General features: G+C 44.8%; 1 protein-coding gene across 3 annotated transcripts in view; it reads left to right on the top strand.

Annotated features, from left to right (window-relative positions):
* The window catches only part of tbc1d23 (TBC1 domain family, member 23), a 521,932-nt gene that overhangs the window by 71,178 nt on the left and 425,840 nt on the right, over window positions 1–24,914 (top strand). For all 3 annotated transcript variants that reach the window (XM_057337199.1, XM_057337198.1, XM_057337197.1), the window contains exon 4: window positions 15,348–15,552. In XM_057337199.1, the coding sequence (XP_057193182.1) occupies window positions 15,348–15,552 (205 nt within the window). The remainder of the gene's footprint in view (window positions 1–15,347; window positions 15,553–24,914) is intronic.

Raw genomic sequence — 24,914 nt, 5'->3', positions numbered from 1 at the left:
GATCAGGATGTCCTGACTGTGGCTCGACGATGGTTGGCTGGGCCGTCTCTGCCTCCTGTCGATGTTCGCTAGCTCGTGCTGTACTATGTTCTCCATGAACGTCAGGATCATACGCATCCCTGATACCATGATACATGATTCTGCTGGGCGTTCCTGCTCTGTGGCCGGCTCTGGGTCGGACTGCGCTGGCTCGACTGACTCCTGTTCCAACGCCTCCTGCTGTGGCTTCTGCTTGTACTCTGGCCTGAGCTCTGGGAGAGTCTCCTGCTCTCTTGCCTCTGCCCCATGTCTCTCTGGGGTTCTCTCTGGAACTCCCTCGGGGGTCTGACTATCATCCTGTCTCTGACTCTCTTCTGATGTGTCAGACTGCTCTTCTGCTTCCCCGTTTACCAGCTGGTTCAGCACCTCTCTGTCGTAGTCGTGGAACTCTGGTACAGTGATTCAGATGGTACCAGGTTGTGCTCCCCTCTACTTGTACCGCTGTTGGTGTCGATCTTACAACTATATAAGGGCCCTATCTCCATGGCTCATTCCACCTCCGTCTGAAGACTCTCAGATACAACCTGATCCCCAGGAACTATTGCACACGGAGCTTCCTCGTCCTCTCTGGGTCCCCGTCTCTGCTCCTGTGAATATATACTGTAGCTTCATGTATAGCAGTTAATTGTTGCATGTATGTTTTCAATTCAACTTGTAACTGCTCCAGAGATGGTCAATCATAAGGGCCTCTTAAATAAGGCACTGGCATTGGTCTACCTGTGAGCATCTCATGTGGAGTCAAATTCGTAATCCTGTTTGTTTGCATATGATAGTTCATTAGTGTTAATGGTTGGGCATCTACCCAATTCAATTTTGTTTCTGCACAGATTTTAGTGATCTTTGCTTTCAAAGTCCCATTGGCCTTCTCAACCATCCCTTGCGATTGGGGGTAGTAGACACACCCTAGTCTTTGTTTGTTGTGCAATTGTTGCAACACAGTTTTTACCGTTTGTTGAATAAACGCTGATTTAGAATTTTAAAGTTTTACTTAATTAATATTGCATATAGGAATTTATAGTCTGTTATATTTGACCTGTGCTTCTCTCTCCTTTATCCTAAATGTGTGCTCTGACTGAGCGTGTGTGTGTGTGTGTGTGTGTGTGTGTGCGTACTTGTCTGTGTACGTACGTGTGTGTGTGTTGTGTGTGTGTGTGTGTGTGTGCGCGTGCACATCCGTGTGTGTGTGTGTGTGTCTCTATGTCTATGTGTGTTAGTACGTGTGCATATTGTGTGTGTGGAGTGTTTTGTATGTGGGTATGTCTGTCTTCTGTGTTTTCAACCTTTTCTTGTTTCTGCAGGTACAACTTTAATTATTTTGCTTATAGTCAATATGTCTCATGTACAGCTGCTTTGTAACAATGAAAATTGTAAAAGCGCGCTATATAAATAAAGTTGAGTTGAGTGAGTTGAGTTGATCCAAATACCGAACTTATTTCAGATGGTATTCCAAATCGAGGAATTACTTCTCTTGTGAGAAATTTGATTACATTCCCAGAGCCCTGGTCTGCAGATGGCACAGCTTCCACCCATCTACTGAATCTGTCTATCATCACTAACATGTACCTTTTTCCTCTTGACTGATTTTAACATGTCTACATAGTCCATTACCAGGTGTTTAAATGGTCCTTCAGGCACTGGTATGGGTGCTGAAGTCCCTTTTCTAACATTGTTCTGAGCACAAGTGTCACTTACTGACAAGAACTCATCCACCGTCGCTTGCAAATAAATTGACCAGTATCCTTGCGGTTTTATTTTCAGCAATATTTAATTTCGACCACAATGATCAAATCCATGTGCATCTGAAGTCAATTTTGTCATTAAGGCATGTGGTGCAATAACACGCAACAAATGGAGAAGGGATGGCTCTTTATATAACATGAAATATTGATTTTGTTTTAATAAATGTGTTTGCATTCATAAGGAAAAAACAAAGTTACGCCCGTGACATATCTCCGTTACGGTCGTGACAGCTCTGAAACCGGCACTTACCCGACTATGGAAAATCATGAACAAATGCTTTACAACCACAATCAGAGACTTCAAATGGATATCGGATGTTGTCCTCCGAGATATCAGTAGATTCGGCTGCAAAATTCATCAACTTCATACAAAACAGCTACACTTCAAATTATATGGTTTCACATATTATTAATGTGTAACCAGCGTCTGCGTTCAAGGAGACCGTGACGGAGTGGCGGCGTTTGCGTGGATAATCTCGCGTTCATTGTCCTTTCAAAGATCTGCTATAGAGGCGCGCGAATATGCTCGCCTTTTTAAAGATGCACATGCGGCGCGTTTAGAGCGCGAATATGCTCGCTTTCTGTGTACTTTTAAAGATGCGCATGCGGCGCGTTTAGAGCGCGAATATGCTCGCTTTCTGTGTACTTTTAAAGATGCGCATGTGGCGCGTTTGGAGCGCGAATATGCTCGCTTTCTGTGTACTTTTAAAGATGCGCATGCGGCGCGTTTAGAGCGCGAATATGCTCGCTTTCTGTGTACTTTTAAAGATGCGCATGCGGCGCGTTTAGAGCGTGAATATGCTCGCTTTCTGTGTACTTTTAAAGATGCGCATGTGGCGCGTTTGGAGCGCGGATATCGCGTTAAGATCAACATTAAGCGGGTTTCCATCACTCTGGTTTTATTCGCATTTTGAAGTTTCGCATCAGAAACGAGTGATGGAAACGGCAAATTTCGAATTAAAAACCCTTAATTTGCAAAAAAGTTTTTACGCTCGCTTGAGGTGGTTTTTCTTTTTTGCGAAAAAGGGTTAATGCGAATAATGGGAGATGGAAATGCATTTGCCGAATAAATTCCTCCCAAAAGTCACGTAATTGCACTAAGAGACGGCGTAACCTGACTAACTAGAGTAATGATCTTGTTACACAGCATCAGAAATGTTGTGATGGTCATTCTTAAATGCCTGAGCAAAGTCGTCAAAGTATTTCTGTAATTGCCTCTTAGAACTATCACGACTGTGTTTCCCAAACAGCAGGCATCCACAAAAGCACCGCATTTAATGTGTTTCGTAATCGTCTCCTTGCGCAAGTATTATGAAAATTATTATATTCAGTGACTTCTCTTACTTTTCTTACTGATATTTAGTGGCAGTTTATTAGGAAGTGACGGTTGACTAGTTGGATGGAAACGGTGCTTATTCGCAAATGTTTTATGCATGCGATATTCCAATTTTGCGCATTAACTAAATTCGCAATTTTGGATGGAAACCCGGCTAGTGTCTCTCAGGACACGGGCAAGAAAGCGAGGGAAAATGCATCAACTAGAGAGGCTTGCCTTTTAAGGTAGGACGTAAACAATCAGATGAACGCTATTCGAATGCTGCAAGCACAATAACAGTGTGGCGATCTGTATATCCCTATGATATCGACGTTCTCATAATTTGTTATTAATTGTGTTAGTCATTTATAAAATGTTATATTTAAAACAGATCACAACATGTCATCTGCGTCTGTGATACATGATTCACTATTACGTGCTTAAAACTGTCACGCCCGTAACGAATTATTATGGTTGTTCAGAGCAAATAAGTGAGATGGATTGTTGTTTAAAATCATCAACATACATATTTGGCTTTGTATATTAAGTTTCAAGTTATTTGTATTTGTAATTATTATATGACATAAACTTAAACTTTAAAACGTTACGGACGTGACACAGCAGTGAGGCGTTGTGACATCCCAATTGTAGCCATTATAAATTCACAAGGCAGTAATAGTAAGACAGAGTGAGTGTATTAATTTTTCAGACATGCCTTCATCTTTCTGCAAAATGCCTTTTTTAAACATAAAGTACAAAAAGGGGAGCCTTTGATCCCTCTTCAGAAAGCATGAAAAATGGTTGGTGGAAAATGTAATTTTGGCATTGTTGTATACCTGATGTGGGTGGGAAATCAAGGCAATTTTCTTAAAATGTTTATTGAAGTACATTAATACAATATAAAGCAGGCCTAAATGGACAAATTAAAAATGATTTTGTTCTTTTAGTAGAAACTTTATTTTTTGAAATTACAGTTACAAAGTCTTTTCCCTCTTTTTTCACCACTGAGAAGCCTGCACGATTCCCTATGTGATCTCTGAAACATGGTCCATCTACAAAGTAGTCTGCGGCGGCGTTTGCTATAGGTCTAGATTCTAAATCAGGCCTAAGGCGGGTAAAGGCTAATGACTCGGCAACGCATTCATGTGGTGTACCCTCACCTTCCAGTGGTATGTTATTGGCTGGATTTACTGTGGCACAATGTTTTATGGTCACATCTGGATATGTTAATAGAGTTGAATAGGCTAGACTTCTTGCTTGGGTCAAAACAAATCTACCTTGTTCCAGTAGTTCAACTACCTTATGATGCGTGTAAATAATTACAGGGTATCCCATAATCAAAGTGGACGCTTTTTCATATGCATAATGTACAGCAGCGAGTCCTTGGTAACAAGGGGGTACCCTTGTGCTACTCCATCTAATTTTGCACTATAGAAGGCTATTGGCTGTTTTCCCTGTCCCTTACATGTTTCTTGCATTAGTACGGCTGATTCATACTCTTCTTTTCTATTGGCAACATACAAATGAAATGGTTTTGTATAATCTGGGCTGGCCAATGCTGGGGCATTTTGGAGTTCTCTTTTTATTGATTCAGAAGCTATTTTGCCTTCAGTGTTCCATATCAATGGGGCTCGCAGATCCTGATGACCCGCTTGTTTCATTATCGATCTCATAGGGGCAATTTTTATAGCATATTCTTCTATCCAATCTGAGCTGAAACCTGTCATTCCCAAAAATGTCATCATTTGACCAACAGTCTTGCGGCAGTGGTTCCTTGCTTATTCCTTGTAACTGAATATATCAATATCAACTGTGATATTGCTTTGGTGTTATACGCAATTGTTCTTTCCAAGTATTCCACTTGAGGGAGACAATACTGCAGTTTTATTTTGGATGCTTTGTGGCCTCCTTCAGCCAGTTTGGTCAATACTTTAATAGAGTTTTTGTGACATTGCTCACGTGTGGTGGCACAAATTAACAGATCATCCACGTACTGCAGAACCTGTCCAATACCAAGTCTTCTAGATCAGTTTTTAACAACTGATTGCAAATGTGAGGACTATGGCGGAAACCTGGCAGAACCCTGGTGTACGACATCCGCGTACCTTCATATGTGAATGCGAATAGAAGCCAATGGAATACTGAAAAAGGCAGAACAAAGATCAATTACTGTAAAGTATTTTGCATCAGGAGGAACATTTGTGAGTAGTGTGTGGGGATTTGGAACCTCTGCTTCCCAGTCTTCAACAATTTCATTGACAGCTCTTAGATCATGCACCAAGCGCCATTTTGATTTGCCTGCTTTGGTGACAGGTAGAGTGGGAGTGTTGCAGTAACTGTTCATTTTGACCAGTACCCCAGCTGAGGTCAATCCATGTATTGTTTTTCTAATGCCATCAATTGCCTCTGGTTTTAATGGATACTGGTATTTTCTTGGTAATTTAGCTCCTGGCCCTTTTTTAATCACTACAGGAGTAGCAGACTTTATTAATCCCACATCATGTTTTGACTGCTGAGGAACCATTGATTCCATTTCTTGCAATAGATCAGTTTGTTTTGTTTCACTTTCTGGGATGACCTGCAAATTTATTTTTCTTTTGTCTGTGATCTCCTCCTCCTTAGGAACTCCATTCATTATAGAATAGAATAGAATGAGCTTTATTGGCCAAGTTTGTTTCCACATATGAGGAATTTTTTATAGTGACAGAAGCTCCACAGTGCAACAGAAAGACAGCAACAGGACAGAACACAGATGATAAAAAAATATATATATACAATAATATAGAAATAGGCAATGTACAAACCAGCAAAAACACAATTATGTATGTACAGGTCTGATATGTGCAAATTTGGTGAATAAATAATGTAAAATAGAGTTGTGTGTTCTGCGTCTAATTTCAAGTGTTCATAAGATGGATTGCCTGAGGGAAGAAACTGTTCCTGTGTCTGGTCGTTCTGGTGCTCAGTGCTCTGTAGCATCGACCAGATGGTAACAGTTCAAAAAGGGAGTGTGCTGGGTGTGAGGGGTCCAGAGTGATTTTACCCGCCCTTTTGCTCATTCTGGATAAGTACAGTTCTTGGAGAGTGGGGATGGTTGTACCAATGATACGCTCAGCAGTCCGGACTACCCTCCATAGTCTTCTGAGATCAGATTTGGTAGCTGAGCTGAACCAGACAGTTATAGAAGTGCAGAGGATGGATTCGATGATGGCAGAGTAGAACTGTTTCAGCAACTCCTGTGTCAGGTTGAACTTCCTCAGCTGGCGAAGGAAGTACTGCCTCTGCTGGGCCTTTTTAACAATAGAGTCAATGCGAGTGTCCCACTTCAGATCCTTAGAAATTGTGGTGCCCAGGAATCTGAATGACTCCGCTGCAGTCACAGTGCTGTTCATGATGGTGAGTTTGGGGAGAACAGGGGGCTTTCTCCTGAAGTCCACGATCATCTCCACAGTTTTAAGCGTGTTAAGCTCCAGGTTGTTAAGACTGCACCAGACAGCCAGCTCCTTGACCACCTGTCTGTAAGCAGACTCGTCACCGTCCTGAATGAGGCCGATCAGTGTGGTGTCGTCTGCAAACTTCAGGAGCTTGACAGAGGGGTCTTTAGATGTGCAATCATTCGTGTAAAGGGACAAGAGCAGTGGGGAGAGAACACAGCCCTGAGGAGCTCCAGTGCTGATGGTGCAGGTGTTGGATTTGAATTTACCAAGCTTTACTAACTGCTGCCTGTCTGTCAAGAAGCTGTTGATCCACTGACAGATAGGGGTGGGGACGGAGAGCTGTGCCATTTTATTCTGAAGGGTGTCCGTGATGATGGTGTTAAAAGCGGAGCTGAAGTCCACAAAGAGGATCCTCGCATAGGTCCCTGGTCTGTCCAGATGCTGAAGGATGAAGTGCAGTCCCATGTTGACAGCATCATCCACAGACCTGTTTTCTCTGTAGGCAAACTGCAGGGGGTCCAGTAAGGGACCAGTGATGTCCTTCAGATAGGCCAAAACCAGTCTTTCAAATGATTTCATGGCCACAGACGTTAGAGCCACAGGTCTGTAGTCATTAAGTCCAGTAATTTTTGGTTTCTTTGGGACTGGGATGATGGTGGAGCGTTTGAAGCATGAGGGGACTTCGCACAGTTCCAGTGATCTGTTGAAGATCTGTGTGAAGATGGGGCCGGCTGGTCAGCACATATTTTTAGGCAGGCTGGTGACACACCGTCTGGGCCTGGTGCTTTCCTTCTTTTGTTCTTTCTGAAGACCTGGCGCACATCTTGTTCAGTGATCTGAATTGTAGGTGTGGGAGAGAGGGGGGTTGCTGAAGGTGTGAATAGTTGTGTGGAGAGGTGTTCAGGGCGGGTGTGGGGTGTTTTTTCAAACCGGCAATAAAACTTGTTCAAGTCGTCAGCTGGTTGTTGGTTCTCCAAAGTGCTGGGGGATGGTGTCTTGTAACTGGTGATATCTTTCAGACCTTTCCACACTGAAGCAGGATCACTGGAAGAGAATTTGTTCCTTAAGTTGTCAGAATAATTCCTCTTTTCTCCTCTGATCTCCTTTTCCAGTGTGAATTTGGCCTGTTTATACAAGACTTTGTCCCCTTTCCTGTAAGCATCTTCTTTGGCCTGACGGAGCTGTCTGAGTTTTGCCGTGAACCACGGTTTATCATTATTGTAAGTTAGATAAAACTTGGTAGGGATGCACATATCCTCACAGAAACTGATATATGAAGTTACAGTTTCTGTCAGCTCGTCCAGATCGGTGGCAACAGCTTCAAAAACAGTCCAATCAGTGAAAGAGAAACAGGCTTGTAAATCCTGCTCCGTTTCAATAGTCCATATTTTAACAGTTCTTAATACAGGTTTTGCAGATTTAAGTTTCTGCCTGTAGGACGGGATAAGATGAACCAAACAGTGATCAGAGAGTCCTAAAGCTGCTCGTGGAACAGAGTGATATGCATCCTTTATTGCTGTGTAACAGTGATCCAATATATTACTGTCTCTGGTGAGATTTGCTTTATTAAAGTCCCCGAGAATAATTAAAACAGAGTCCGGGTGTTGTTGTTCTGTGTCTGTGATCTGATCAGCGAGTTTCTGTAAAGCTGAGCTCACTTGCGCTTGCGGAGGAATGTGAACACTCACGAGAATGAACGAACAGAACTCCCGCGGCGAGTAGAACGGCTTGCAGTTAATGAAGAGTGTTTCTAGATCTGAACAGCACATCTTCTTTAACACGGTTACATCTGTACACCACCTCTCATTGATGTAAAAGCACGTCCCGCCGCCGTGCGATTTCCCCGTTGATTCCGCGTCGCGCGATTTCCCCGTTGATTCCGCGTCGCGCGATTTCCCCGTTGATTCCGTGTCGCGCGATTTCCCCGTTGATTCCGTGTCGCGCGATTTCCCCGTTGATTCCGCGTCGCGCGATTACCCGTTGATTCCGCGTCGCGCGATTACCCGTTGATTCCGCGTGGCGCGATTTCCCGTTGATTCCGCGTCGTGGCGCGATTTCCCGTTGATTCCGCGTCGTGGCGCGATTTCACGTTGATTCCGCGTGGCGCGATTTCCCGTTGATTCCACGTGGCGCGATTTCCCGTTGATTCCACGTGGCGTGATCTGCTCTGATCAGCTGGAAGTTAGGAAGTTGTAACGCACTCTCTGCAATGGCGCCGTTCAGCCAGGTTTCCGTGAAACACAGAGGAGCAGAGTTAGAAAAGTCCTTGTTAAACCGGGAAAGCAGAAGGAGTTCATCCGTTTTGATGGATAGAGAGCGGAGATTCGCCAGATGGATGCTAGGCAACGGCATTCGAAATCCGCGCTGTCTGAGCTTCACAAGCGTGCCGGCTCGCTTCCCCCGTCTGCGCGTCCTCCTGAAGCGTTTGACCAGAGCTACGGCTTATTGTGACGCATGCAACTTTCATGAACTGTTTATCTGCTGAAATAAATATTAGGGGGTTATCTGTGCTATTCCATTGATGTCTTTTGCTTTTTCGTCATTGGACCTATAGCCTTTGATTCACTTCCTTTCCCTAAATAAAGTGTGATATGGGGAACCGAGTTTGGGATCTGAAACCACCTTTTTATGAAATCGCAGTCATCAACTTCTAATGCAGCTCCTTGGGGTCCTACAATAATGTGCTGTGAAATTAAGGGGATTTTTTTGTCTTTTGTTTCTTTCAGCCATTCTTCTCAATGTCTACTCTGCGTAGTAGGTCATATATCATTGTGCAATGAAATTCCAATTCGGGCAATTTGGGGTCTTCGAGTTGTTCTTTAATGAATTTTCCCCACTTTTGTAATGTTTTCCATACATCTTCCTCTAGCTGCCCTATCCAATATGCATTAGCCTGGAGGGTAGTAATTCAATTTCAATTTATTCAATTTATTTTATTTATATAGCGCTTTTCACAATGTGCATTGTTCCAAAGCAGCTTTACAGGAGCAAATAAGAAAAACACAGAAAGGTAAAACACAGCACAGTGCATGGTGTTTATAGACCAAACAAGATCATTATAATAAATAATATATAATAAATAAATGAATAAATAAATAAATGCAGTCTCCCGGTGAGCAAGCCAACACTGCACTGCTCTGCTGTGGCGAAGAACCCAAACTCCAATGATGAATAATGGAGAAAAAAAAACCTCGGGAGAAACCAGGCTCAGCCGGGAGGGCCAGATCTCCTCTGACGTGTCATAGCTGCAATCAGTGACCCCGACCAAAGCCACCGAGCAACGTCCACGAAGAACAGGGAGAGCCCACGAGCCGCGACCCAGGAAGCCCCACCCGCCGAAACCGTGCAGGTCCAACCCGGTCCCATTCCGTGGTCAACAACAGACAACAGAGGGACAACCAGGGAAAAGTAGTAATGGCATAATTAACTTTATTCCTCTGTTGTCCGGCATCGACCACAAAACAAGACCAACCAGACCAGACCCACACAGTCCCAACAAATGAAACGCCCCGAACCACAACCAACAAGCCCCCCCCACTCCCTACAACACCCACCCAGCTACCTCCAATCAAAGTCACTGAGTGCAGCCATAACTTCAAACTGCTGTCATGTGATGTAAGTTTAGCATTAAATACCGAGTATTGTAAATTTAGCATTTATGTGACAGGTAGTCCGTCTTTGCTCTCGGTTGGGGATGGAATTGTCTGAGCTGGGCCGGCCAGATGGTCGCCTTTTTCTTGGGTGGTGATGGAATTACCTTGGATGGAGCTGGGATGGTCAGTCAGTCCGCAGGTTCTCGCAGGAGGATGGTACGGGATTTTCCGATGTAGCTGGCGTAATCTCTAGTTGTGGATGGGCATATGACGTTCATCTGGGCCTGGCGGAATCTCTCCCTACCTGGCGAGGGCAGAAAGAGAATAATTAGCGTAGCTGCTGTTCATTAGCTATGTGTTAGTGAATGCTTGGCTGAAAAGATGCTTCTTTAATCTAGATTTAAATTGGGAGAGTGTGTCTGACCCTCGAATAGTATCGGGGAGGCTATTCCAGAGTTTAGGTGCTACGTATGAGAAAGCTCTACCCCCTTTGGTGGATTTAGTTATTCTAGGTGTTATCAAAAGTCTGGAGTTTTGAGATCTTAGAGAGCGAGATGGGTTGTAGTGTGGTAGAAGCTCTGTTATGTAGGTAGGGGTTAAACCGTTTAAGGCTTTATAAGTAATTAAAAGAACTTTAAAGTCAATACGATACTTAATGGGTAACCAGTGAAGGGTTGATAACATTGGGGTTATGTGATCGTATTTTCTGGACCTGGTTAGAACTCTGGCAGCTGCATTCTGAACTAACTGTAGTTTGTTTATTGATGATGCAGAACAACCACTAAGCAGTGCATTACAGTAGTCAAGTCTTGAGGTCACAAATGCATGAATAAGCTTCTCTGCGTCAGCCACACATAAAATATTTCGCAATTTGACAACATTTCTAAGGTGGGAGAAGGCTGTTTTTGTGACATTTGAGATGTGATTTTTAGGTTGCTGGTCTAATATAACGCCAAGGTCTTTAACTGTATTTGTTGGAGTAACAGTGCAGCCTTCAATTTGCAGGTCATAATCCGAAATATTCTGCTCACGTGTCTTTGGTCCGATAAGTAATATTTCTGTTTTATTAGAATTTAAAAGAAGGAAATTACAAGTCATCCAATGCTTTATATCGTCGATGCACTCTGCCAATTTGGATAGCTGGAAGGAATCATCTGGTCTTGATGAGATATACAGCTGAGTATCATCTGCATAACAGTGGAAGCTAATTCCATGTTTTCTAATAAAGTTTCCAAGGGGCAGCATGTAAATGGAGAATAGCAAGGGTCCTAAAACCGATCCCTGAGGTAATCCATAATTTACTTTAGTAATTGCCATCTGTCTAACTCCCTTGCTGTCAATGTAAATACCTTCTGGGGAACATAGTATTTGTATCTTTAACTTGCAGAGGGCATCTCTTCCTAATAGATTAACAGGGGTATGCTCTGAAACTAAAATGGGTAGTGTCACTTCTTTGTTTTTAGTCTTTAGACAAACGGGATCTGTTATTGGAATTAGCTGCGTTTTTCCCGAAAATCCTACTGTCCTTGTGAATTTGCCAGACATGGGGAGGTGAGAGGCATAGTTAGAGCTTATACACGTATAAATTGCTCTTGTGTCCATCATCATTGGTGTATTCCTGCCTTCAATGTTGACCTGCAGCACATGTTCTTGATCAGCATTTTCAGTTAACATTGGGTGCTGACCCCTCCCCGTAGAATCCTCTTGGCAGCCCTAGTAGCCTATGTCGGGACCTCGTCATGGATTGACTGGTTCTGGCTGTTGTCGTTGCCATGCTTGATCTTGTTGTCCCTGTTGTTGTCCCTTGTTGCCTATGCCATGGGGGTACTTGTTGTCCCTGCCATTGGTAGCTTTATTGGTCCTCGGGCCATGGATTGGTGGGGAAATTCCTTCTGTTGTGACCTTGTTGTCCACAGCCCCAACACGGTCTCTGTATCTGGTCTGGCCTGCCTCTTCCTCCTTGGAGGGGCCTGAATCCACCTCTGTTTTGTTTTGTTGTCTAATTTCATGTAGATGACAATGGGTGCAGGTTTCTGAGTCACATTTCCAGGAGCCGGTTGAATGGTGGCTCCTCCCATTGGCTGCTGGGCCCCAGGTGTTGGTACATTCACATGAGGAGCGATGACAGGTGCCATCACTGCTGTTTGTTCTTTGTCTTCTTGTTTCTGGCCAGCTCCTCCAGTTGTAATTGCACCAGTCTTTGTAGTTCATTCTCTTGATGCTTTAGCTTCTGCTCATTTCTTTTGTGCTGCTCCACTGCATGAGTCACATGGTCGCAGAACTCTTGGTGTGGCTTGGAGTTCAGACCCACCACATCTTCCGGCTTGCTTTTGACGGCTGGTGGCATGGCATCAACGATGGCATTTCTGAATAATATTGCCATTACTAAATCTCCTTCAGGGTGTCTTTCCAGTTCCTGCTTCCACTTCCTCAGTTGTTTCTGTACATAAGCGGCAGGGTTTTCGTCTTCTCCCATCTGTTCTCCTTTCGAGGTTCTAGGATCTTTGCGAGTGGGAATTCCTTGCGCAGCTCTTGCCACATTTAGTCTGTGCTGATTGACTCATTCAATATTGCACATAATGATCAGTTAAGTTATTGCAGTATTTAAAACAGATATGGCTTGGCATCTTAAACTATTGATCTTACATTCAACAGAGATAAACACTTCATGTCTACAACAGACATGGTGTTTAGTTTACATTTTTTGCAGAAATAGCTTTGGCATAAAAACTATTCCTTAATCTATTTGTTTGGGTTTTTATAACCCTAAACTGTCTGCCCAAAGGTATTCAAAAAGAGAATGTCCTGGATGAGATGGATCTTTGATAATCTTTTGAGCTTTCAAGAGCCAGCCGGAACTGTTTAACTCTTCCACCGATTACCTTCTGGGCTGTGATGATGATCCTCTGGAGAGCCTTCCTTTCTGCAGCAGTGCAGTTAGAATACCACACACAATTGCAAAATGTCAGAATGCTCTCAACAGAGCAAATGTAATAGGACACCAACAGGTTTTGTGTGAGCTGGTAATAGCTAAATAACCTGTAGATTGATCATTACTGTGACGCATGAAATGAGAAACACAACTTGTAATTAGAAAAAAGCACAGCTTCAGAAATTGAATCACAACTTTTTTCTACTGTGGCGAATACCCCATGTCTCTTCTACTATGGCGAAGGACGGAACACGGAGCGGTTCCGCGTCAGACCAATTACATGAACAGTAATAATAACAGTAGTGTCACTTCTGTCATATCAGTTCTGGCCAGAGTTGGATAGATGGACCAGGAGATATTTGCAAGCAGTGTTTCAAAATATATCTCAGTGTATTACACAGAACAGCTTTCGCAGAAGAGGTTAAAGCTATGGATGGAATCAGTGACCATTAGTTATCTTTTAGAATGTGTGTGGCTGATTCTTTACCACCAGAGCTAACAGCAAAAAATAGAGACTGTGATTAAAGTGAAAGCAAGCAGACAGCTTAGTCAAATGTTTGTCATGGTAACTAAAGAGGCTCTTTGTTTTCTCTGAAGCAGCTCAACATGGCCCCGCCCCCGTTTTGGTTATTAAAATTCTCAGGGATCATGAAAAACGTAGTTCCTTTCAGCCGTTTGCTGTAGTCCTTAAAAAGCGATTTCTATTAAAGAAAATACTGTATCTCCCTTTAAAAGACATATTTATTTATTGAAACTGGTAGCATCATATCAAGCACCATCATTTCAAAATAATTAAAATTAAGTTCAGATTTATAATTAGCTTCAAATTTTATATTATAAATTGTAACAACGCCTCCCCTCTACATTAAGATAAGGCATATCATTATATGTGCAATCCCCTGGGATCGAACCCATGACCTTGGCATTACTAGCACCATGCTCTAACCACTGAGCCACAGGAAAGCACTACTGGAACATCAAACAGGATGGGTTCTTTGGTCAGATGAAACTACAAAAAAGTTTAGCGGCAAACATTCAATATGGGTAAATACTAGGGCTGTCAACGTTAACGCGTTAACGCATGTGATTAATTTTTTCAAATTAACGCGTGAGAAAATATTTATCGCAATTAACGCAGCATCCGTTTGTTTTGACATCCTTTGTCTAGCGTTACACTATGTAATCACGCTCTTATTCGTGTACAGGCTTTTAAACCACTTAAGCGCGATTTGAAACAGTTGCTTTGACGTGTTCAATGGAGATAGACCGCTTCTAAACTGTGGGACGCGGCAAAACGCAACGCGAGGTCCAGTCTGGTGTAAACGTAAACAGTCATGGGCTGAAGGCTGCGTCGGTGAATCTCTGTCAGACAGCGCATCCGTGTTAAGTTGTCTTTCGTGCTTGAATGGATAAAACCACACAAGATTATGTCAGAAAGCCCGTTTTGTCTAGCATTTTCTTAATCACAGACTTCAAAGTGTAAAATAAAATCTTAAATGAATGCAAAGTGTTGTGAATATGGGAGTGCGGTGACGGTCAGATCTGCGAACTGAGACAGCTCTTAAAGGGGCCGTGCTCTTAAACGTGCTACTGTGACTCCTGTCACTAATGTTAATCAAAGAACAAAATAAAAGAAGAAATCAATGTGATTTTGTAGCTTTAATGAGAATTCTTCTGCATTTAATTTATAATTTAGCATTAATAAAGACTGTAAAGTGTCCTTCAATTCCTGTATGTTTCCTACATGAGCTCTCAATTATACTGTTGAATGGCTATAATTCATGTTAAAATAATCAATTTAATAGAGACATCAGTTACAGTACTAATATCAAAATGCTAGCTTTCATAAAATGATGCTATTAAAGAAATATGTTGTTTCTACATCAATTTGAAGATTAAATGTGAAATTATTAAAATGTAAAAGTATATTTTAAAATATAATAGTTATGTGCGATTAATCGTGATAAATCACAGAAAAAATGTGTGATTAATCCGATTAATTTTTTTAATCGATTGACAGCACTAGTAAATACCTGTATTCAAACTTACTGGGAACAACTTAAGTAAGGCCAACTATTAATTGAAGCTCTATGGGTTGCAGCCAATTCCACTGACAGTATAATTTTGATGTTTTGTTGGCCTAAATGTTGTTAGGAAGTTCTGGTGGCTGTAGACATCACACCCAACATAAGACTGTCGTATACGAGACCTGTACTAAGGATATATGTCTGAAAATATTAGTGGGATTTCTTGTATTATGATGCCAACATTTATTCTAACTTCTGCATCTAGATCAGCTGGGCACAGCAGTGGATGATGGACAGGACCTGGTATCAGATGTAGAGTCTGTAATCACCCTTTACTGCAAGTCCAGAAATGTAAACTTTACTCCAGATCTCAGTTGGCATCATCTCCTCAAACCACTTCTGAGCTTACAGTTGCCCTGCAGAGACCTCTATAATTGCTTCTACACCATCATGAATAAATACATCCCAAGGTATGGATTCATATTTTTTTCTCGAGCAACACTAAATGGCACAAAGCACCACCACATCACCTTGATAAAGAAAATGTTGTACTTAAGCAGTGCACATTTTTCTGTTCTGCATAAATATTAGGTAATTCAATTTTGAACATTGTCCTAGTCTGATCAAATACAACAAAGCATAAACAGGTGTTAATTATAATATTTATAATAAACCATATTTAACAAAGATGTACCATTGTCTCACCAAAGTAACCATAGTTTAACCATGATATTTGCTATTGCGTTATCTAATGTATTTAGTATATTTATTAATCCTTATTAGTCCTGGGCCCGTATTCACAAAAAATCTTAAGGCTAGCTCCTAACTTGCCGATTTAGGAGAAACCTTTAAAAATAATGGGCGTGTCAGTCTTAATTTTAGGACTTCTAAATTTTATGCGCTAAGTGTATTTCACAAAGCATTTTGATGTTAAATGTAGCTCCTAAATCTCTGAAACATTAAGGAGTCATGAAGACGACTCCTAAGTCCAGGGCTTGACATTAACGCTTGTCCGCTTGCCACTGGCGACCATGCAAACGTACTCGTTTTTAAATTGTTTCCAACGGGAGCGCCGCACTTAAAAAAAAATCCAGTGAAGAGAGAGAGAGAGCTCTCCGTTTTTTCCACACTCAGTGCACCAGAGCCCGATAAGGCTCTAATTTAAAAACATGTTAACCAAGATAAAGGTCAAATATATGCATGCTTTATAGACTTTAAAAAAGCTTTTGACTCAATTTGGCACCAAGGACTGTTTTGAAACTTATTGAAAGTGGCATAGGTGGTCAAACCTACATTAAATCAATGTACACCGAGAGTAAATGCGGCAAAAAAATCAACACAAAACGTACTAGATATCTTTATCAGGAGCGTGGAGTGAGACGGGGTGCGGTTTAAGCCCAACATTGTTTAATATTTACATCAATGAACTGGCAACCATCCTAGAGCGATCTGAAGCCCCCGGTCTCACTCTACACGACTCACAAATCAAATGTCTGCTGTATGCAGATGATCTGGTTCTGTTGTCTCCCACTCAACATGGCTTACAACAGAACCTGGACCTGCTAGAACAATACTGTCAGATCTGGGCCCTGACAGTCCACCTCAGTAAAACTAAAATGATCACCTTTCAGAAAAGATCCAGATCCCAACTATCACAACACATCCATAACACACACATCACACTACAATTACCTGGGTTTACAAATCACATCCACAGGAAACTTTAATCCTACAGTGAATGAACTGAGAGATAAAGCATGCAGGGCCCTCTATTAGGGCTGTCACGATTATGAAATTTGGCTGACCATTAATTGTCTAATAAATCATTGCGATTATGATGATTAACCCTTTTACTGTCACTGTTCCACTATTGGAACACCTAGGTTTACTTCAATATTTCACAACTAAAACCTTATCTAATCATGACAAACTATATATCATTTGAAAGGTCTAAGACTCTAGAATACATATTTGTGTGTTTTACAAAATTATGTAGGAGTAGTAATTTATTCATTTATAACAAGAGTGAGCATAAAAACTATTAAATGCTGCTAAATGTCACCGTTTCAGTGGAACACTGAAGTTATGCAATATAATTCCATTTTAATCCTGACAAACAATATATCATTGGAAAGCTCTAAAAATGTAGAATTTACATTTCAGAATTGTTTTGCAATAGAAATCACTTAGTAAAAGCTTGAGTAAAAAAAATGCTCAAATGTCACGGCCCATTTGGTACCATTATAAAAATTACATATTCATAATCATATTTTATTGTAAATTAAAAAATAAATCTAAAAAACTTCTATTTCATTGGAAAGCTCCAAGAATGTCCTCATAAATAATGATGAAATTTATTAATTTGTAATTTGTATCCAGTAAACCATTGGAGCCTACAGTATATGATACCTAGTGGCAGTTGTTGGTGTTACGATTCAAATTATCCCAGAAACCACATTTTTTGTTATATCAGCTTGAAATATGACACAAAACTTGTTTAGAAGTATGTCTTTAATTTTCTGGTGTTTTTTTGACAAAACATTTTTTTTTAGATTTTTTAGTCAAATAAAACGTCTTGGTTACGGATGTAACCTCGGTTCCCTGATGGAGGGAACGAGACGTTGTGTCGAACCGACAGAATGGGGTTTGTCTTGAGAACCTATCATCTTCTGAGTATTTAGAAAAGGCCAATGAAAATTGGCGAATGAAATTTGCATGCCGGGCTCCTCCCCGGATGTCCGGGTATAAGAGGGAAGCCGGCGTGCTCATTCATTCACCTTTGGTCTGAGGAGCTTAAAGCATCCTCCCCCGACCGCTGGGGTGGGCGGCCAGTGTTGTGGCATGAGGGACACAACGTCTCATTCCCTCCATCAGGGAACCGAGGTTACATCCGTAACCAAGACGTTCCCTTTCTGTCGGTCTCTCGACGTTGTGTCGAACTGACAGAATGGGGTTCCTATGGAAAACGCCACAGCACTGAGCCGCGTCACAATCTCTGCGGAGCGACGTTGACTGGCCTGGGCGAGTCAGACGAACACGCTAACGCGAAATTATGACCCTCCAGTGGAGAGGAAGGGGGACCCAGAGCTTTCCACAAAAAGTTGGGAAGCCCCCTAACGCCGGCCGTCACGGGCGGAGGCCTAATTCTATAAATGGCGAGAAGCCGCCCGGCACCGTACGGGCCACTGGGTAAGCATTATTCCCCCTGGGGGAAAAACGCTGCAGAGGCCACTACCTGCCGTAGGGAAAAATTAGTGGAGACACCACATGGTCTCACCATCAGGGGAGAACTCATGGGAAGAAAGTGCGGACCGCAAGGTGGGAGTCCACCTGGGGAGGTCATGGGTTGCCAAGGTGGGAACCATTCATGAGGATACATCAGACGGAACAGCCCACGGAGAGGGGGTGTTACCACGTCTGGAGCACTAGGTCCGGTTAGAGCTATGAGGGAGATAACTCAACTGTTTCCCGGCCTAAGGGGGCAGGGCTGCTCTGCCCAGCCTGTCCCCTGGCAGGGTGCTTAGTGATGGATGGAATGCCTGTTCTTTACCCGAGGGGAAAGAAGTGAGGCGGGATCGCCACTGCTCCCCCCGGAGGGGGAAGGGCTTCCACAGGCGTACGCCCTACCGGCTGCTGGTTCCACACATTGCCAGGTTCCGCGCGTAGGTATTAGAACCTCACGGAGTTGTTAGGCATAGCCCAACCCGCAGCTCCGCAGATGTCTGCCAGAGAGGCGCCCTGAGCCAGTGCCCACGAGGGGTGTGCCTCACCCCCAACGGGCAGGGGCGAAATGAGATCGGTATGCCCTAACGAGGGCATCCACGATCCAGTGCATCAGCCTCTGTTTGGAGACAGCCCTCCTGCTGACCTCCGAAACAGACAAAGAGCTGCTCAGAGCTTCTGGGCTCTGCGTGCGGACCAAGTAGAGGCGCCGTGCACGTACTGGACACAGCACGGATAGGTTGGGTCTTCCCGGTGGGGAGCGCCTGCAGGTTCACCACCTGGTCTCTCGGGAGAGTGGTGGGAACCTTGGGCACGTAGCAGGACGGGACAGCTCGTACCCGACCGAGCAACTCCGCGGGTCTTCTCGCCGAGAAGAGCACCAGGACGAGAAGAGGAGCCACCTATGGGCGTATAGCCACCCAGTGGCCGAAGCCCTAGCCTGAGTGACGTCCCAACCGGACCGGGGGTGGGTCACTCAGGATCTCCTCGTCCTGTCCAGACATGGAGACCGGGTTTTGCCTGGGATGCCGTAACGTGCCCCTTCCCCTGGGGAAGCTGTCCGCCAGGGGGAGCGGCCAGAGGGGAGTTGTTGTCAGAGCCTCAGCTTCGAGAACCAAGTCCTGGTTAGGCCAAAGGGGCGTAACTAGTACCACTTGATGCTCCTCTTCCCTGGCCTTGCACAGGCCCTGTGCAATGAGGCTCACTGGGGGGAAGCGTACTTCCGCTTGTCCCGCGGCCAGCTGTGCGCAAGGGCATCCGTGCCGAGGGTACCTCGGACAGGGAGTACCAAAGCGGACATTGGGTGGAGTCCGGGGAGGCAACAGGACCACCTGTGCCTGGCCAAACTGCCCCAAATGAGCCGGCTGCACGGGGAGGGAGTCGCCACTCTCCGCGAGGCGTCAACTGACGAGAGAGCGCATCGGCTGTCTGGTTCAGGATGCCTGGGATGTGTGTGGCTCACAGGGTGCTGATCACCTGCTGACTCCAGAGGAGGAGGCGTCGGGCGAGTCATGTTAGCTGCTGTGAGTGAAAGAATACGCCACAGCAGCTTTGCTGTCTGGTTCAGGACGCCTGGGATGTGTGTGGCTCGCAGGGAGCTGATCACCTGCTGACTCCAGAGGAGGAGGCGTCGGGCGAGTCATGTTAGCTGCTGTGAGTGAAAGAATACGCCACAGCAGCTGTGCTGTCCGACCGGACCAGCACGTGCTTCCCTGCACGAGAGGTAGTAGCCTCCTCAATGCAAGTAGCACAACCAACAACTCTAGGCAGTTGAAATGCCAACGCAGGTGGGGGCCCGTCCACCGCCCCGACACTGCTTGCCCGTTGCACATGGCACCCCAACCTTGCAGGGAGGCATCCCAAAGGGGACCCCTGTTCGCAAGAAGGTCATGGAGACCAGGGGTTAGGGTGTGTCGGCAGAAAAGCGTGTGACCATATGCCTGCTGCCGGTGTGCCACGCTCTCCAAGGAACTTGACTCTGCAGCCAGTGTTGGAGCGGTCATATGTGCATCGACCCGAGAGGGACACCCCCCGCCGAGGATGCCATGTATCCCAGGAGCCTCTTGTTACAGGGGGACCGCTGACTGTCTGAGCTTCAGGCAGTTCAACATTGATCGGGCGCGTGCCTCTGGGAGGCCGCGAGGGTGCGGGTTTCCTCGTCGCGGGACTCGCGCCCCCCCCCCGGGGGGTGAGCGGGGCCGCTCGTGAGGACAGAGTCGAGTTCCATACCGAGAAAGAGGATGCTCTGCACCGGGGAGAGCTTGCTTTTTTCTCAGTTGACCTGTAGCCCCACCGATCTAGGTGCCGGAGAACCAGGTCCCTGTGTGTACAGTACACAACAGATCTCGAGAGTGTGCCAAAACTGAGCCAGTCGTCGAGATAGTTAGTACCCGCACACCTCCTTTCCACGGGGAAGGAGGGCGGCTTCCACGACCTTCGTAAAGACTCGTGGAGACAGGGACAGACCAAAGGGGAGGATCCTGTACTGATATGCCCGTCCCTCGAACGCAAACCGTCGGAACGGCCGATGTCGAGACATGAAGTACGTGTCCTTCAGGTCGATTGCCATGAACCAGTCCTGACACCTGACGGACACCAGGATGCGCTTCTGCGTGATCAACCTGAAAGGCAGCTAAGTGTAGGTGCCTGTTCAGAACACACAGACCCAAGATAGGGCGCAACCCCCCGCCTTTCTTGGGGACAATGAAGTACAGGCTGTAAAACCCGTTGAACATCTCGGCTGGTGAGACGGGCTCGATCACTCCCTTCACCAGAAGGGTGGCGACCTCGGCCCGAAGTACGGGAACATCCTAGCCTCTGACTGAGGTATATCGGATGCCCTGAAACTTGGCGGGCGTGAGGCGACTGGATCGCCTTCCCTAGCCAGTCTGACAGCCTTGGAAGCCGGACAGGCTCCCAGAATGAGACGAGACTAAGGTACGATCTTTTTCATCGTCCCCCCGGGGGGTGGTTCGATGGCTAGCAGTACGGATTCCTTGCCGGGGGAGGTCCCCCAGGGAGGAGATCGGCTCTGCCGTTTTTCCTGCCTGGCGACTGCGCAGCTCAACGCACTGTCTGACTGAGAGTGCTGAGGGCTGGTGTTTATACTCGACATTGCGCTTTGCCATGACGCAACGTCGAGTTTGCCGTTCACCGTCGTGCAGAGGGTGAGAGTTGCTGTGGTAACCCAGAGAGAGAGGAAACTCTCCTTTTTTGAGAGTAAGTGGGCGCCAGCCCCCCGGAGGGGGCCAGCAGATGGAGAGACGGGGCAGGATCCGTCCCTATCCGACTTCCCAGCGATGTGGCTGGGGACGGGCCCAATGGTAGCCTCGATCCCCCTGAGGTGTTCCCATGACGGCCGCTGCGCCGCGGCTGCTGATGGGGCAATGGTCTCCTCTTCGCTGTGTCCTCCAGGGGGGCCGCCTGAGTGGGGGGCGCCAGAGCTGGAGGGCGTTGAAGAGGACCAGGGCTGCTGGGAAGCAGACAGTGCACGGGACTCGACGGCCGAGGCGGCCGAGTTGCGGCACGGATGACTGCTTCTTACTGTCGAGAACCCTCCGGGGAGGCCGCGTGCGGGTCTCACGCCCCCCCCCCCCGTTGGGCAAGGGGTGAGTGGTGCCGCTGCGGCTCGACAGTAACACCAACCAGCCCCCCCTTGCGAGACGGGTACGTCGTGAAAGCGGAGCTTCTCAGCGTTACTCATCTGCGCAAGGATTGGCCAGAGGAGTTTCTCATGGACCCAAGGAATCGTCGGAGTCGGATGGCAGTACGTCACCCCCCGATGCTGCAAGAGACATCTCATCATCACGCATCGTGTCCGAATACGTGTTTGAGGAATAAGACGGCGGACCGTCTTTTTGGGGAACGGTCAGATGAGCGAAACGAGGTGTGAACGGTCCGTGAGCCGTGGCTGGCGGATTATCGCTCACAGTAATCCTCATATCACCCTCGCTGCTTGCCATAGCGGACGGCAGGGCCGTAGTCCTGCCGCCACGGAACGGGGAGCAAACGAGGTGGTGGCTGAGTCCCGTGGGAACACAGCCACCTGTGACGCAACGTCTGAATCGTCACCGCCCGCAGTGCGGGCAGGACGTATCCACAACGTCTGCCCCAGCGTACTGGAAGCAGGCATTGTGTCCGTCCCCCTCCTCGATGAGTGTGTTGCACCCATGAGAACAGCGGGACAAGCCACGCTGGAGAAATTTGCTCTTATAGAAAAGGAAATTTGCTCAAACACCTCCGGAACTGCCGAGACGCCCAGGGGAGAGTCACTGCAGGAAGGGACCGTCCGCTGTCCATGTCGTAGATTCCAGCAGAAAGAATGATCACCCAGATCGTAGAGAAGCTCACCAGATGCGTAGGCTCTGAAGAACAAAAGGTGAATGAATGAGCACGCCGGCTTCCCTCTTATACCCGGACATCCGGGGAGGAGCCGGGCATGCAAATTTCATTCGCCAATTTTCATTGGCCTTTTCTAAATACTCAGAAGATGATAGGTTCTCAAGACAAACCCCATTCTGTCGGTTCGACACAACGTCGAGAGACCGACAGAAAGGGAACAATGTTTATTGATTATTTTATTATTATTAATGTACTATTAAACTGCTATAACTATTTTTTTAATTTCACTTTTCAACTCCAGGTACTTTTAAAATAAAGTATTGAATCTCTTCTTTAAAACAAGACCAAGATTAAGTCTCTAGACAAAAGCATTCCAGAGTTACACTGATTTAAAAGTTGAAATCACTTTTTAGCCCCACTCTCAAAAAAGGGGACCGACAGCTATTAATTGACTGTTTTAGGGCTTTGACGATTATGAAGTTTTATTGTCTTTTTTAGAGCATTGACATTTAATTCTCATAAAAAAAATATTGGAAATACATATATTCAAGGTTTAGGCTTTTACCTGTCAATAATACAACCGACAAATACTTGTAAATTAAGTAAATTGATCAGTAGTTAATTAAAACCACCATTAAAATGCTATCAGTATAGAAATGCTTCTAGTCTGTTTTTCTTCTCACTTGCAAGACTACAAAACAATGTACTTCTAAGTTAATTAAATTTTGGTAGACTGGTTTTCACACTGATATTATCTTAAATAATATTAAATTGCACTGTAGTTTATTTTTATGGTATTTGCTTTAGTATTTTTTAAAGTGATGGTGTTGTGGTGGTACATTTTACAAGTATTACCATGCTTTAGTTACAATATATACACTAAAATATGCAATATGCAGGCAGTACAGCTACCCCTAGTGTCTTCTATAGATATGTGCGATAATTGCGATAATCTGAAACCATCGCGATGAGGTCAAACAATTCCGATGAGACGATTATTTAATAATCGTGACAGCCCTACCTTCTATGCCATCAAACGTCAATGTCCTATAGAAATCCCAATTAGAATTTGGTTGAAAATATTACAATCAGTGATTGAACCGATTGCCCTCTATGGCAGAATTAGGCAAATATCCACTGATCATAAAGATAGAAAAAAGGGCTATCAAATTCTGGAAACATCTAAAACACAGTGACCCTCACTCTTATCATTCTAAAGCCCTGAAACACCACGAGATGAGCAAATAAATGAATCCTCTCTGTCAACTGGTCCAGAGCTTCAGTCCTGATGTTTCAGTCCTAACATCTACTGATGCTCTTAACCACAACAATACTGACATAATTACACTCAATCAAATTACAACACAAATGAAACAAAACTATATCACTCATTGGGAAACCCAAACAAAACAACAAAGTAAAATGCAATGTTATTTGGCCCTAAAGAGAGAATACAGTATGGCAGACTATCTGTGCACAGTGACAGATAAAAAACTAAGAGGTAGTGAGGGACCGCCCACATCGCGTTGACCTTTTGACCGTATCCGCCCACGTAGTGAGGGACTGCCCATGTCGCGTTGACCTTTTGACCATATGTGCCCACGTAGTGAGGGACCGCCCATGTCGCGTTGACCTTTTGACCGTATCCTCCCACATTGTAGGGACAGCCCATTTGGCTCCCTTTTCCGGTGATCATGTTTGGGCATGTTTTTATGAGGTTTTGACACGTATCTTATGCGTGAATAAATAAATACGGGTTTTAAAGGAAATAATGAATAAATAAAGCAATGATTAAATAAATAAAGCAGCGAATAAATAAGTGCTTAAATAAATAAAGAATTGGTTATATAAATGATTAAGGCAAAGAATTGGTTATATATAAATGATTAAATAAAGCAAGGAATGAATAAGTAAATAAATGACTGAATGAATAAGTAATTAAATAAAGCATTTTATGTATGTATATATAGGATGTGATAAAACTTACGTTTTCCAAGAGAGACAGCATTCCTGACGTTATACTGAGAAGCCTCTGTTTCAGACATTCCTGGGCTGCAAACACGCCGACTCGTAAATTGTTGTGACAGTGTTGGACGTTTTAATCTTCTATGGTTTGTTTTACATCGATAGCGTGAAATCGACCGGACTATGCCCCTATTCATGTACGTGAGGCGACATGGCAGGAGCTGATTATGTCGACACAGCGAAGCGTTGTTTTACGATTGGCAGCTGTGGCTTTTGCCCTCGTGGAATGCGGCACTAATTGTAT

This window comes from Triplophysa rosa, linkage group LG7, assembly GCF_024868665.1.
Source record: "Triplophysa rosa linkage group LG7, Trosa_1v2, whole genome shotgun sequence".
In the NCBI taxonomy this organism is placed as follows: domain Eukaryota; kingdom Metazoa; phylum Chordata; class Actinopteri; order Cypriniformes; family Nemacheilidae; genus Triplophysa; species Triplophysa rosa.
This window is presented reverse-complemented; position numbering and strand designations above follow the sequence as displayed.